Source organism: Fundulus heteroclitus, chromosome 19 (assembly GCF_011125445.2).
Source record: "Fundulus heteroclitus isolate FHET01 chromosome 19, MU-UCD_Fhet_4.1, whole genome shotgun sequence".
NCBI classification, from domain to species: domain Eukaryota; kingdom Metazoa; phylum Chordata; class Actinopteri; order Cyprinodontiformes; family Fundulidae; genus Fundulus; species Fundulus heteroclitus.
The window spans coordinates 15,424,719-15,439,698 of NC_046379.1; the positions used below are offsets into that span (position 1 = coordinate 15,424,719).

Consider the following 14,980-nt stretch of genomic DNA (forward strand, 5'->3'; position numbering starts at 1 on the left):
AAGAACAGGCTTCACTCACTTGTGAACATCAAACTAAGTTTAAAAAAAAGTAAATAAGTAAATGAAGTACCTCGTATTATGGTAAAAAAAATTTTCCACTTAACATATTTTGACAATACATTTGCCTAAACATATTCAGCATCACATGCTGTTTCTCTTCATGGAAACCCAATGAGTGAAATGGCAAAATAAAATCCAGATTTTCCAGAAATGAAATCTTAAAGAATTGTAAATTCGATTAATCGATTAAATCGATTAATCGCCCAGCCCTAGTCCTGACAATCTATTTTAAAATTGTAGGCTCAACATAGGTTTCCTCCTTGACTGTTAGGTTAGAGTTAAAAGGTTAAGATTAAATATTCCTATCCTCTGAAAATGGGCGCATAGTGGACTGAAATAGCTGCAAAGTCAAAGGCCTTTTAAAAACATTTAGGCCTTTTGGAGCTATTGCTCCAAACAAATTTAAAAAGATTTCAAAATGTCTTACTTATTCAAAATCGAAACATGGAGATGACATTTTTGCACCATGACAAAAATAAATGTTTCTGGAGCAATGTTAGGGTTCAGGGTTGGACATAAATATATCAACCCTCATTTATGGATAGCCTGATACAGCAGGGATGTAACTAACAGATTTAAAGGAATGTTTGAGTGGAAAATCCCCTGATTCCCTAAGAGATGTCAGTGAGAGTCTTTAGCTATAGCCAGTTAGCCTAGCATGAATCAGGTTGGGTGTTTAGAGATTCTAAATGTGATCTCGCTTCATTTTCAGCATAAGAGATGGAGACTGAGCAGCGTAAACAAAAGCTACTCGGTGTGTCCATCCTATCCTCTGGCGGTCATTGTTCCAAAGTGCATCGACGACGAAACGCTGCAGAAGGCGGCCAAATTCCGGCAGGGTGGCCGCTTCCCTGTCCTGTGCTACTATCACAGGAAGAATGGCATGGTGAGGCTCTTATGCTGGCTGATAGAGTGGCTCGCAAGATTATCTGTACCCTTTGAACTGTTTTATATCTTTGTTAAAAAACACAACGTTTATTTTATTCAGATGTTATGTGATAGACCTGCACAAAGTAGTGCATAATTGTGAAGCACAAGATAAGTTGGTTTGCAAAATACTACCTTAGAAGGTGAACATCTCACAGATCACTGTTCAAACCATCATCCAAACAAAATGGAAAAGCATATGGCAAACTGCCAACCTACCAAGGCATGGACAGGGCAAACCAAGCGTTAATCAGAGGCCAATGGGAACTCTGGAACAACTTCAAACATGCATGGCTTAGGTTAGGGAATCCGTTGACAAGACAAATGTTAGTTGTCCATGTGCAAATCTGTGCCCTTAGATTCCTGAGACTAAAAGAAGCACAAGTGACGTCATTTTAGGAAAAATCTTAGAATTATGGCTGGACGACAAAGAAAAAAAGCATATCGATAAAATAGAACTCATATTTAGCGATCAACAAATTCAAAACATAGATTTTAAGTAGAGCTCTGGCCATTTTATGCTGTTGCTTAACAACCTATTTTTAGATAGAGAACATACAAACACCGAATTTGAATTCAACCCTTTATTCGACCAACTTTTTACCAAAACTACAAGTATTTAAAACATGAAAGAGAACACGTGCTCTCTGAACCCTATGAAGGGGGCGGAGCGTTCCTGGGTCTGTGTTGTGATTGGTTGGGAGGATGTAACGACTGTAATATTACCTACATGATAGGCTAGAATGAGGAGGAAGGAAAACTGTTCTATTGAACTTTTTATTGACCCTTTTTTCTATCATCCATATACGTCTATCAATCGATATATAATGTTATTGAATTATCATCCAGCCTTACTTAGAATTACCACAATTATTACCTCAAACAATTATTACCTCAAACAAAAAGATTTTTCTTAGAATTTTACCTCAGTAAGATAAGGCTATCCACAAAGCATCTTAGGCCTTAAGAAAGCTCCTAAAGGGAAAAGATGTTAGGAGTAGTAAGGAGGACCTTTAGTGAGCCTAAGAGTGTCTGAAGCAGGTAGATGGCGGAAACAGAGACAAATGGCTGATCCACCAGCTAAACAGTGGAGGAATGAGAACATACACTTCCTTAACAAACATACAAATATAATATTTAGATAAGATAAACTTTATCATCCCCATAGGGGGAAATTAATTAGTTTCAGCAGCCGAGCAGGTTAAAACGGCTCTGCCTAACATCATTTTATTGAGGATAGATAAAAAAAAAGTTGGATAATCAATCAAATGTGGAGAAATTTTCAAAGAATATATAAAAGAGGTGAGAAAGTATTTTCTTTATTGCATGATAATGTCAGTAGCCTAAATGGAATTTCACTTGTGTGATGCTATCTCCTCGCTTCTGATTGCTGCACGGAGCGCTTCACTTTCCAGGCTGGTGCGTAAAAGCAACAAAATGCACAGAGAAAACGGTGCATTAATCTGCGGTAATACGATTCAATTTGCCTATTTGCGACATGATCCACGGACCAATTTAACTTTTAACACTCCTTCTCCTCCCAGAGATGACCAGACAGATGCGCTGCTGTTCTTTTTTTTAAATGTATCTTTTTATTCTTCGTTTCATGTCGGCCATTTTGCCAAATATGACCGCTTTATACAAGCAGGCGATCCCAGTAAAATGCTGACAGGTGAGCGCGCATTAATATCAAAGAGACAAAAGTAGCAAAGTTACTGGCGAATAAACCTAAAAATAAGCAAATCAAGATGAGGATTTCAATAAGTGGATTCAAAGCATTTTAATGCTGTGTGACAGTCGATAAATTGTGCCTACTTCTTATCATCATGAGACGCTAATTTCTCTCCTTTGATCACTGGGAGCCGCTTGTGAGTTTTTTTCTTTTACTATCAACCAATCACAGCTCTTAAAAGACAGTGTCACATCTAGCAACGGGGTCAACCACACCTCCTCACTAAGATAAAAAGTTCTGCCATCTCCTTACTCAGAGTCGCTCTCAGCAACTATCTGAATTCACACCTTCAAGCTAAGACTCCTAAGGCAGGAATTTTTACACTAAGATAGGAGCTCTCTGAGAGGACTCTGAGGATCTCTGTGAATACGGGCACTGATCATTATGAAAAACCTAAATCCAATGAACGCGCCTTGCATTGAAACGCGGGGGCGGAGGCATCACGGCATGGATATGATCTCCTTCAGACGGGATAGGAATGTGGTCAGAGTTGATGGGAAGATTGCCCGATTTCAGGCTCTACATGTGCAAAGCTGGTAGAGCCACGGCCCAACAGACTCGCAGCAGAAGGTGGTTGAACGAAGCATGGACTCAGAGGTTAAAGAGATGCACGCACGCTTACCATGTATTTACCTATAAATCCTAATAAAGCACGTTATAGTCTGTGGTCGTGACCAGACAAAACGTGAAAAAGCTTCAGGGGCATGAGCACCTCAGCAAGCACGGTCCAACGTCTAACCAGGGCCGTATTTCCTCAGGTGATCATGCGCAGCAGTCAGCCGCTGACGGGTGCCAACCGAAAACGCTGCAAGGAAGACGAGCTCCTCCTTCAGGCCGTGATTGAAGACTCAGATAAAGGTTTCATAATCGACACTCGCTCAAGCCAACAGGTTCAGCAGGCTCGGATGACGGGCGGAGGTTTTGAGTCCAAATCCTGCTACAACACTGCTGGAAAAGACTTCACAGGCAGATGGAAAGGTCCGTAGGAAGCGTGTTGTTGACTTTGCAGACCTAACCAGAGCCAACCTTCTCAATCTCCGTTGTCTTGTGTGCGGGTTCAGGGGTAAGCCCCTCCAGGAGAGTCTGATCAAACTGGTGGAGGCCTGCGGGGACGAGTCCCACAACGTGGACCGCTGGCTCAGTAAGCTTGAGAATTCAAAATGGCTGTCTCACGTCCAGACGGCTCTGTCCACAGCTGGCCTGCTGGCGGAGTGCGTGGAGAGGTAAGAGCAACACCCACACTGTGTGCAAAAGGAGATTACACTCGTTGTGCACCTAAATGTGTGCAATTACAATTGAAATAACTAATTCATCAAATGATATCTCACAACTAAAATTATTAACAGCTACCGCGGCTTTAGGTGGAACCGTGTAAGTTTTAAATAACCGATCACTCATTGGTAAAAGAGGAAGCAAGCATGGCAATGGATCAGGCAATAAAAGCTGAGTAAGCATAAAAAAGATGAAGCTTTTAATATTTTTTTTAAAAACTGATCTACTTTGAATCTGTTAAAGAAAGGCGTAAGGTTTGTAAAGGAGCAACGTTACACAAAATGTAAGGAAAGTAAAACGCTGGTTTTTGCTTCTAAAGCATCCTTAACTGAAGAATGAACGTGACTCTTTTTTTTTTCATCATGACTGTTTTGTTTTTATCCAGGGACGGTCATTCAGCTCTGGTGCACGGATATGAAGGCACCGACTGCACTCTGCTCGTCTGCACTCTGGCCCAGCTCATCATGGACCCAAGCTGCCGCACGCTGGAGGGCTTCCTGTCGCTCCTGGAGAGGGAGTGGCTGCAGGTGGGGGGGGGGGGGGGGTGGTTGGTGTGTGTGTATGAAAAAAAAAGAAGGTTCTAAACCATATGTCCTTATTTGTTTATTTTATTTGTTCCTTTAAGACCACATTTAGTGGATCATATATTTATGAATGCATTGGGTAAACAGTTCACTTCAATAATCCCTACCTAACATTGTAAAGAACACGGGGCCTTGCAGAACGTCTAACTCCATCGTGTTTTGTCGAGTTACAGCCGAAAACTTTGCATGACTTTGGTTGGTGTTTTATGCGACCAACCAGCACAAAGTAGTGCATCAATGTGAAGCGGAAAGAAAGCCTTGCCACAGATTCTCCTTTGGGTTCATGTCTTTACTTTGACTGGGCCACTCTAGGATTATCCTTTATTTAGCTCTAGTCAGTCCCCATCAACCAGGACATGCCTTCTTGTTAGGTATTCATGGCGGTCAGGGGGGTTTCATTTTCTGGCATACAGTATTTTGCATCTTGGTCTGAAAGTAAAAAATGTATGCCAAGCTCCTTCAGAATTAGAAGCCTCTGGAAGCTTCCCCGAATAATGAGTTCCTTGCCGAGCCTTTAGGTGTTTAGTTGGGAATCAAGTTTGGAATCATTTTTAATAACATAACCCTAATTTAAAACCTTTCCATAACTTGCTTTGTTCCTTTGCACTACATGATGCTGTTTGTTCAATCATCTTCTCTAGCAGACCTGTAAAGCCTTCACAGAACAGCAAATATTTAGACAAAAAAAAGTCTTTTTGTTTTTGTTAATTTGATCTCGTGGTCCTTTCCTGCAGGCGGGACACCCGTTCCAGCAGCGGTGTGCCCACTCGGCCTTCTCCCACGCTCGCCTCCAGCAGGAGTCTCCCATCTTCCTGCTCCTGCTGGACTGCGTTTGGCAGATATGGCGGCAGTTCCCCTTGGCGCTGGGCTTCTCCGAGGCGCTGCTCCTCAGACTGGCAAATGAGGTCTACGCGTCAGACTACGGCACGTTTCTGTGTAACAGTGACCAGGAAAGGTCAGCTCCGCAGTGCCGGTTGTTCACTCGGTCCAGATTGTAACGCAGGAGCTCATCCGTGTTGTTCGCTGAAACCAATTCTCACTTTCAGGTGTGCCCTGGGAGTGAAGGAGAGGACTCACTGTTTGTTCAGGGCCCTGTTGAGGCCAGCAGAGCGAGATTACTACTCAAACCCTCTGTACGAGCCCACAGAGCTGGCAATCTGGCCCTCAGTTCACCCTCAGTCGCTGCAGCTGTGGCAAGGTGAGCTGCCATTGGTCCATTGGTGCATTCATGCCTCTCTTGTTGCAGATTCGTATACAAGAACATGACAGCGATCGGTCTTTGTGTTTTGATGTCATCCCCCAGGCTTTTTCCTGAGGTGGACGCAGCAGGCGCGTCACCTTGAGGCGGTTCAGGAGGAAATCAGGAACTTGGTCAATGAGTGGGCCAGGATGACACAGAGGTGATGACGCCCCTACGAAGACGTTCCAGCTTTAAGTCGGAAAATGTCTCACAGAGAAACATTTACATGTTTCGTCCATGTTTAAATGTACAGTATTTTTTTTTACATCTTCATAAATCTTGAACTTTAAAAAAAAAAACAGTGTTGTCACTTTTTTTTTTTTTATTTGGGAAAATAGACAGAAAAACATTAATCTGCCATGATTTGAGATTCAAACATCCATTAATTTTTAATACCTTCCTAACCCTGTGATTTATTGCAATATAAGGTCAACGGCCGCAATTAAACCTTAACCAAACCTTAATTAAGCATATTTTAAGTGTTTTTACTGTTGATTTTTAAATGTTATTTTCCTTTTAATATCAGCCTATGGTGAGCATTAACCTGACGCCGCCAGATAGATTTGCTTCGCATATCCATCTGGAAACCTTCCGTTGAAGTAATTTTGGGAAGGGGCGAAAATACTGGTTAGCTGATTGGCCTATGTTGGTGATAGACAAGCCAAATAAACCAATCAGATCAACGAAGCATATGACGTACTCGTCAACATGCTTCGTCGTCGCTCTGTTACGAGCGACGACGAAAACACAACCACAAGCCAAGCTACTCTTGCTGCTGCAGGTAAAGGCTCGTTAGCTCAGCAAAGAAATACTCTGTAATTCCGATAAAACTTACTCGATAGCCACGCTAACGCTAGTTTCATCGGCTGAAGCCGCCATGTTCTTTAGACTGAACTGTTGCGCTTCTCGTTGCGTCACCACCTCAACCCGCCTCAAAGCCAACGCTGATTGGACGTTCGTTTGGTGAACGGCTCCAAATTTTCTTTAACGGAGAGTAGCCAGACTGATCTGCGAGTGAAACCTTGAAAGCTCGCGAGATCAGGATGGTCTCACGAGGCTAGGTGAGCATTACCACAAGGTAATTGCATAACATTACCACAAGGTAATTGCATAACAATTTCTCCAATTAAATGGTAAACTTCCATTTAAGCCCTTTCATTAGACTCTTGTGTGTAAATATACACTGGCACCTGATGGAGAGCCAGTGTGGCCTGATGGTTTAAAAACATGTAACTTCAATTAACTAAGGACGAATATATGTGTTAAAACTGTTGGGATTGAATTCACCCATAAAAGTGGACGTCATGCATCACTGGCCATATTGTACATAAACATCTTCACCATTGCTGTGAAAATTATGTTCTTGAAGATATTCTAGCAATGCTAATTGTTCTGCAGGCAAATAAATAATTTTTTTAATCAAAACAATATTTTCTGCAGATTAGTTAAATTACAGTGTTTTTTTAATTACTATCATTAAGTACAGTACATGAACAAATGAACAAATTACTACAAAAGTACTAAGAAATGTTCACACATTTTATTAAAGAATGCCATTTAATTGCACATAAACAACAAACGTTAACCATGCTGCGCTCATTAAACCAAAGTTATCAACAAAATGCATTGTCTAGCCGTGGAAGAAGCTGCGGCACGCTGCACCACAGGGGTAACTGTAACCCCCTCTGGCTAAAATAATTTCAGGGAGATTAGCCAGATCTTTTAAGCCGTCTACATGAAGGATTCTGTCGGTCCAACTTTCAGCCTGGTCTTCATATATTTCTCAGAGAGCAAACTTTTCCTCTTTGAACAGCTCATACGAAGTTAAACCTGTGGCGTCTCTATCTGATTGTCCAGTCATGTTGTTTCATAATCAACAAAAACAACAACCCACAATAGGTCCTGTGCTGACATGTTAGGACTGTTGGAGATGATTTTGCCGTGTTTGAGACCTATTTAAAACCATTTCCAGACTCATACAACTTTATTTCTGAAGTCCTCTGACAGCTCGCTGTCACCTTAAGAGTCTTTAAGGTGAACGGCAGACTAATTGTCGGATGTTTAAAGTACCAAAATGCTGAGTAATAACGTGCTCCTGATAAGATCCACTTGTTTATTTTGCCTTTTTTGAGTAGGAATAGATGTGTGGGAGTCCTATTATACTCCTCAACAGAAATAGCATTTTTTCCTGAAAATTTTAAACATACACTTTCAATTTGGTTATCTTACTTAAATCCTCAGTAAAAAAAAAAGTTTACCATATAAGAGGATCTCCAAATATATTACAAAACATGCTGACTTTCATACAGATTTTTTTCCCTTCCATATTGGTGTAAAATAAAGACCTTGACGAAGCGTTGTGGGGCTAATATCCAAGTCAAATGAGGATGACGATTGTGACAGAGCATGCGAACATTTCAACAAGACAAGGGTTGGAGCACCAGATGTGCTGATGGAGTTGATGTAGCTGGAGGAGGTACCGATGCTGAACCAGCGAAGGATTTTGAGGAAACTGAGGATTTTCCTCCTGACAGAGCTCCAAGAAGAAAAAATATCAGATATCCTGACGCTTTCATTTACTTTTTTTTTTTATTCAGTCCAATAAGCAATTACTGTTGTTTTTGTAAAAGTGTTCATTTTAAAACAGAGAGTTCAACGGGAAGGCTAGCTGTGTTAAATTTAAATATAGAACATGGTAGGATATATGGTGCATTTGAGAAGATCGTACATTCTAGTTCGGATTATAGTTATTTTTTAGTTGTTCTAATTGTATAGCCTCAAATAATGCTTTACCAATATACAGATTTCAAAGCCTAAGTCTACAGTTTTGGACCTCAGTGGATGTGAATAACCTGCTGAAAGGTACATATTATAAAAATTTATTTCACTTGCGTTATCCCTAAAGACAAATTCAAACACTTGAGGGGTCACAATGCATTCGTACAGGGGATATAACCACGCATTATGTACAGTGGAAGGATATCCAACTGGCACACCCCTCAGTCCTGTTAAGCTCAGCTAAACAGTCTTCACAATACAAATCCCTGTGCACAGCAAGTCAGCATGTTTGCCCACACCGAGCTTCGCAGGCTAGAGACTCCAGTCCAGCTCAGTCAGGGGGGCACAGGCCGCTGTGATTGCACAAAGGTGGACCAGAACCACATCGCCCAGCATGGGTCTCTACACCTGCCTGTTTGTCCAGCGGTTACTGGGAGATTTGCGGCAGTGATTCTAGCACACACACACACACACAAAAGCAGTCTTACAAGCTGTCATTTCATAGTTTTGTGTCGAGGAATTGTTGTGGATTTACTGAGTTGCACCAGCTGACTTTGGATCGAAACTCACCTGTCTGGGATTTCTGAATTTGTCAGCGTAAAGGTAATTTATGTCTTCTTTTTCCTTGACGTGTAGAAAGCTAACAATTATGATCGTCGTGGTAATGAACGGTAATCGGTTTGCCGTTTTTTTTACCTTCCTAAGGACGGCTACGGGACATGCAGCCCGGCGTTCAGGTGCGTATGCCCACGGCCGCACTGGGCCTGCTGTGCCGAGGCTGTCTCAGCAGGGCGCAGAACTGGCCCGGTCGCAGCTTCAGTTCTTGGCCCAGAAGGATGAGTAGGTGGAACAGCGAGGAGCCCTGCAGCGCTGATCCTCCTCAGGAAAACCCGCGTGTGCTCATCACAGGTGAATCCAATTTCCAGCACTTTGCTCCTAATAATGTGTCTGTGTTGGCCACTGAATTCACATGTTTTCTACCCCTTCCCCTTCCACTGTTTTCAATTGTTGGGCATTAGCTCTCATAATGAGAGGGGGTTACCTTGGTGATGGGCATCTAGTGAGCGAAGTAAGAGGAAGTATTCCTCAGATCTTTTCTAAGCAGAGGCATGCTGTCACATGAGAAGAAATGTGGCGGTTTAAGGACGACGGGCTCGTGTTGTTTAGCAGTTGTCATCAAAAGCAGAGTACCAGAGACATGTGCACTTTGTTTTCAAACTGCCTTTGCAGCAGGACCTCATTTTGACTCATCACAATAGAGTGGGAACAGACAGTGTCTGTGAGATAAAAGGAAGGGGAATAATAGCCTTGGGTGGCTTTTTGTTCTAGAATAAAGCCTTGGGGGCAAACAAAATCCCCCTTTTTGTCTTGCATTCTTGTGTTTTCTAAATGCAATTACAGCCAAATGTGTAATGATGTAAAAATATGAACTTTTCTTTTCTCCTGGCGATGTAAAATATACGGATGTGTCTCTGCGCGCAGGTGGTTTGGGGCAGTTGGGCGTGGGGCTTGCTCAGATGCTGAGGTGAGTTCTACACTATCTCCTTACATCCTAATGTTAAAATGTTTGAGATTTGATGTTTGTTAGAAGTGCATTCATTTCCAGGAACCAGTATGGGCCAGAGAGTGTGATCTTGTCAGACATCAAGAAGCCCCCACCACACGTTTATGCTAACGGTAAGAAAAAGTAATCTCTGCTTTTTGGAAATGTCTTTATTCTTTCCCATTTTCTGATCCTCGTGAATTTTCTTTTAAGGCCCGTTTGTCTATGCCGATGTGCTGGACTACAGACACCTCAGAGAACTGATCGTAAATAACCGCATTACCTGGCTGGTCCACTACAGCGCCCTGCTCAGTGCCGTGGGCGAGGCTAACGTGGCTTTAGCACGAAAGATTAACATCACGGGTCTGTTCTGATAGCCAGTGTTTACACGTATCCCCTTTTCATCAAAAGTTTCAAGCTGCTCATGTCTGGGTTTCTATTCCCCATCCAGGTTTACACAATGTTCTGGACCTGGCCCTGGAGAACTGCCTTCGCCTCTTCGTCCCCAGCACCATTGGAGCATTTGGTCCTTCCTCTCCACGCGACCCCGCCCCCGACCTCTGTGTCCAGCGTCCGAGAACCATCTATGGTGTCTCGAAAGTGCATGGTGAACTGATGGGGGAGGTAAGATCTTAAAATACGAGTTTAAACTGAACACAATAGTGAGAAAATACGGCGCCTTGCAAAAGTGTTCATGCTCCTTGAGCTTTTTCACATTTAGTCACATTTTACGCACAAAATTCAATGTATTTTACTGGGATTTGAGGTAATGGGCCAACGCAAAGTAGCGTATCACTGTGAGGTGGAAGGAAAAATGAGATAATGGTATACATTCTTGTTACATGTAAAAATCTGAAAAGGGTGTCATGCGGTTCTATTTTGCCCCCTTTTAATCTCCAGTTAAAATTCAGAAGCCACCTAACTACTAAATAAGGTCTGCTAATTAATATCAGAATAGATTCAGGTGTTGTTAAAGGCCTCAGAAGTTTAGTGAACAGCAGCATCATGAAGATGAAGATACACAGCAGACAGATAAGGAATAAAAGTATTGAGAGTTTGGATCAGGGTTAGATTAATAAACAATATCCCAAGCTTTGAACATCTAGAGTTCTCTTCAGTCTACAATATGTGAGTGGAAAGTGTTTGGCACAACTACAAACCTACTAATTCATGGCAATCCACCTAAACTGAGAAGCTTTGCAAAGGGAGCATTAGAGAAGCAGCAAAGAGGCATATGGACATTCTGGGAAACCTGGAGAGATCCACAGCTCCAGAAATGACTCTGTCAGCAGAAGAAATATTAGTTGTCCACTCCCCAAATCTGCCAGTTCTGGAAGAATAGCAGGAAGTAAGCTATATGTTGAAGGAAAACCCACAAAAAGTCAGTTTAATAGTTTATCTCAAGCCATGTAGGGAACACAGCAAACACGTAGGAGAAGATGGTGAGATAACACCAAAACTAAACGTTTGGGCCCACATCAAAAGAGGCATATTTGGAGGAAATCTAACACTGCACTTCGCTGTGGTGAGGCATGATGGTGACAGCATCATACTGTAGGGATGCTTTTCTTCAGCAAGGACAGAGAGGGATGCCAGTCAGAGTTGATAGGAAGAAACCAACAGCGACAATGAAATATTTCAGATCCAGGCATTTTTAAGTGTTATATTAGGCCACACAAAGTCCTGTCTTTTTCAATCCAATATGACTGAGCTCAAGCTAAGTATTAGGTTGTTGGTGCAGAATTCAAATGTTTGGCACATATTTCAGATTTTTATTTGACAAAAACATGGTTTACATTTTTTTATATATATTTAAAAAAATATTTGTGCCACTTTGTGTTGATCTATCACACAAAATTCCAGTAAAATAAATAGAGGTTTAAAGCTGTAATGTGACATGTGGAAACGTTCAAAAGGTGTCGATACTTTTGCAAGCTAGGGAAGTTTTGTTAAAAAAAACGAAACAATTTAAGTCTTTTTTTTCCTGAAGTATCTCCATCATAAATATGGCTTGGACTTCCGCTGCCTGCGATACCCCGGTGTAATATCAGTCAACACGCCTCCTGGTGGAGGAACAACAGGTACTTCTCACCTCACAAATAGTCATGTTCTATCCATCGCAATAAGCCAGATGGGACCGACTAAAACCAGAAGACTTGTGTTGTTCCAGACTATGCTGTTCAGATCTTCCACGATGCTCTCAGCACCGGTCAACATGAGTGTTACCTGCGACCTGACACCCGTCTTCCGATGATGCATATCTCTGACTGCCACCGCGCCACGGTAGAGTTTATGCAAACTCCAGAGTGCCAGCTGTCGCTGCGCACGTACAACATAGCTGCCATGAGCTTCACCCCAGAGGAGCTGGCCCAAGAAATTCGCAAGCATCTCCCGCACCTTAAGGTCAACTACAATCCAGACTCTGTCCGCCAGACAATTGGTACGACTTACTGTCACTGATATGCAAACCCAATGTTACATGCAGGCCGTTTTGTGTTTATGCCGCTGGCCAAAAAAATTATAGAAGTGTTTTGTAATAAATACAAAAACAACAAAGAAGAGAGCGTAGACAGAGTTAATGGTTGCAATTACTCTATCCATGTCTGTAGTGGAGATTGACAGAGCTACATGTAGGAGAACTACAGGACCAAAAGAAAATAGAATATTTTTCTGTCAAGGAACGTAACACTAACCTGACCCTAGCCAGATTAATATCGCTCCGCCTAGCTTCACTCACATCCATCTGGGACCTCTCCCATAGAGAGTGATTTCTCCAACCAATTTTATTGTCCAGCCAATCAGGACGCAGGGCTGGAGTTTCATAGATGTGACGTAGTGGAGACGCGACCATGAAACTGTTTTGATTCAAATAGCAATGGCGGCTCGCATCGAGGAAGCAAGCGTTAACATTGATGCTGCTATTTCTTCCGTGTTGTCCAATCTGCCTAATATTGTTTCATTAAAAGAACATCAGAGAACAGCTCTGAAGGCTTTTGTTGGTGGAAACGGTGTTTTCGCCCTTCTCCCGAACGGATTTGGCAAGTTTTGTTTTCCGGGTCGCGCCGGTGGCGGAGCGGTTAGCGCGAACCATATTAGGAGGTCTTTAGTCCTCGACGCGGTCGGCCCGGGATCGACTCCGACCCGCGGTGCTTTGCCGCCTGTCTTCCCCCTCTTCCTGTCAGCTCACTGTCAATAAAACGCATGGCACTAGAGCCGAAAACACAATAAAAAAAAAAAAATAAAGTTTTGTTTTTTCCTACGTCACTCTCATCAGCGTCACGGGTTGGCTTCGGTGTGAGTGGTTGAAATAGCACGTCGATAAAGATGACAAACAAGCGGCTTATCCAATCATATGCAAGGATTTTTGATAAGGCCCAGCCTTCTGAAACGCCATTCCTATGGATCTGCTCCAGATGGATGTGAGTGAAGCTAGGCGGAGCGACATCCATCTGGCTAGGGTCAGGTTAACGTAACACAGCGACAAGTGGAAGCCCTGGGCCTGCGTTACTTTCTATGGAAAACAATAACAAAGAGCCAACACAAAGTGAATAGCGCCAATAGCTCTGTCAGTGACTCAATACAAGAAAGAGAGACGACTATACACATAAACACGGGGCAAGGAGTAGTTTCTGAGGGAAGGAAAAACAAAAAAGGGTACACAATTAATAGCTGCAATGACTCCATCAATGGCTCTGTCAAGGAAAGTGACATGGCCACCCACGGAAGCACTGGGTGAATAGTACTTTCTATTGAAAGGAGCAAAAAATAAGTTAATGGTATCAACAGCTCAGTTACAAGAGTAACAACATGTAATTTCAAGTGATTTGTTAACTAGTCTGACTGTTAATGAACCAGTAAGGCTTTTTTTTTTTATTATCCAGAAAAACATTTAATTTTAGGTAATCTTCTTTTATTCCTAAATGAGCATTAAAGCTGTTCTTGAAATCCCACCATGCTAGCACATTCTAACTGATGTTTTTGCATTGGGTTACTTTGTAGCAGACAGCTGGCCCGTGAGATTCGATGACTCCAACGCCAGGAGGGACTGGGGCTGGGCACCCACCTTCGGGCTGGAGGAGCTGGTGACAGACATGCTGCTCTCCGTTAGAGACAAGCGGACCAGGGAGGGATTTCCAGTCAGCTAGCAGTACCTTCTCAGCACCCGAGAGGCAGATGCCACGCCTCCGGGGTTTCTTCAGCCCGCGTTTACCAGCAACTTTCTTTTACTTCACTTTGACAAGGCACCAACGGGCATTCTGTGTTTTACCAGGAACTCTCAGTCAGAGCCTTTTAATTCACAGTAGAAAGTGAAATGTCTCACTCTACTTCAGGGAATCATACACTGTTGTACAAGCTTTTTTTTCCCACATTTGTTCTGTGTCATGTAATAAGCATCACTTTACACATGAGCAAGTTGCCACGGAAAGCTGCAAAAAACACAAAGGAGATCTGTAAATGTCACGTTTCCTGCACGCATCAACACAACTGTCTGTTACAGTGTATCTCACAATGGACCAGTCACAAATCTGTTGTATGCCAGAATCTTCTGGACTGGCGGCTCATCTTATACTCTGGACTGTATTTACACTATTGTTCATTCTGGCTGTCTTTTAAAGCACTCTTTTATGACATGCAAAATAAAATTACTAGACATTTGATGTAGAATTGATGACGGGAGGTCATTATTTATTTATTTATTTTGCCAGCATTGTGTTTGAATGACTCTTATCGAACATTATTTACTTTGGAAAAGCATTGTAGGAAATGTGGTGTACACTGAACCACAACGCAAATAATAAATATGTTTTTCAGCCAAAGTACTGTATTTTGTTCTGTCCATAAAA

The 14,980-nt window shown here is 42.4% G+C and overlaps 2 protein-coding genes across 2 annotated transcripts; both read left to right on the forward strand.

Moving 5' to 3' along the window:
- Positions 1-678: 678 nt before the first annotated feature.
- On the forward strand, positions 679-6,114 carry zgc:154055 (uncharacterized protein LOC556036 homolog). Its single transcript, XM_036150950.1, is given in 9 exon segments — positions 679-684; positions 773-946; positions 3,478-3,663; positions 3,666-3,697; positions 3,781-3,942; positions 4,377-4,518; positions 5,310-5,530; positions 5,622-5,773; positions 5,879-6,114. Coding segments are annotated over 9 exon segments (1,176 nt in total). The 3' UTR covers positions 5,980-6,114.
- A 2,767-nt stretch (positions 6,115-8,881) lies between these two features.
- On the forward strand, positions 8,882-14,801 carry tdh2 (L-threonine dehydrogenase 2). Its single transcript, XM_036150997.1, has 9 exons — positions 8,882-9,196; positions 9,299-9,502; positions 10,076-10,118; positions 10,200-10,270; positions 10,350-10,499; positions 10,588-10,760; positions 12,127-12,217; positions 12,307-12,576; positions 14,136-14,801. The coding sequence occupies exons 2-9, from the start codon at positions 9,313-9,315 to the stop codon at positions 14,279-14,281; spliced, it is 1,134 nt and encodes a 377-aa protein (XP_036006890.1). The 5' UTR covers positions 8,882-9,196; positions 9,299-9,312; the 3' UTR covers positions 14,282-14,801.
- Positions 14,802-14,980: the final 179 nt, after the last annotated feature.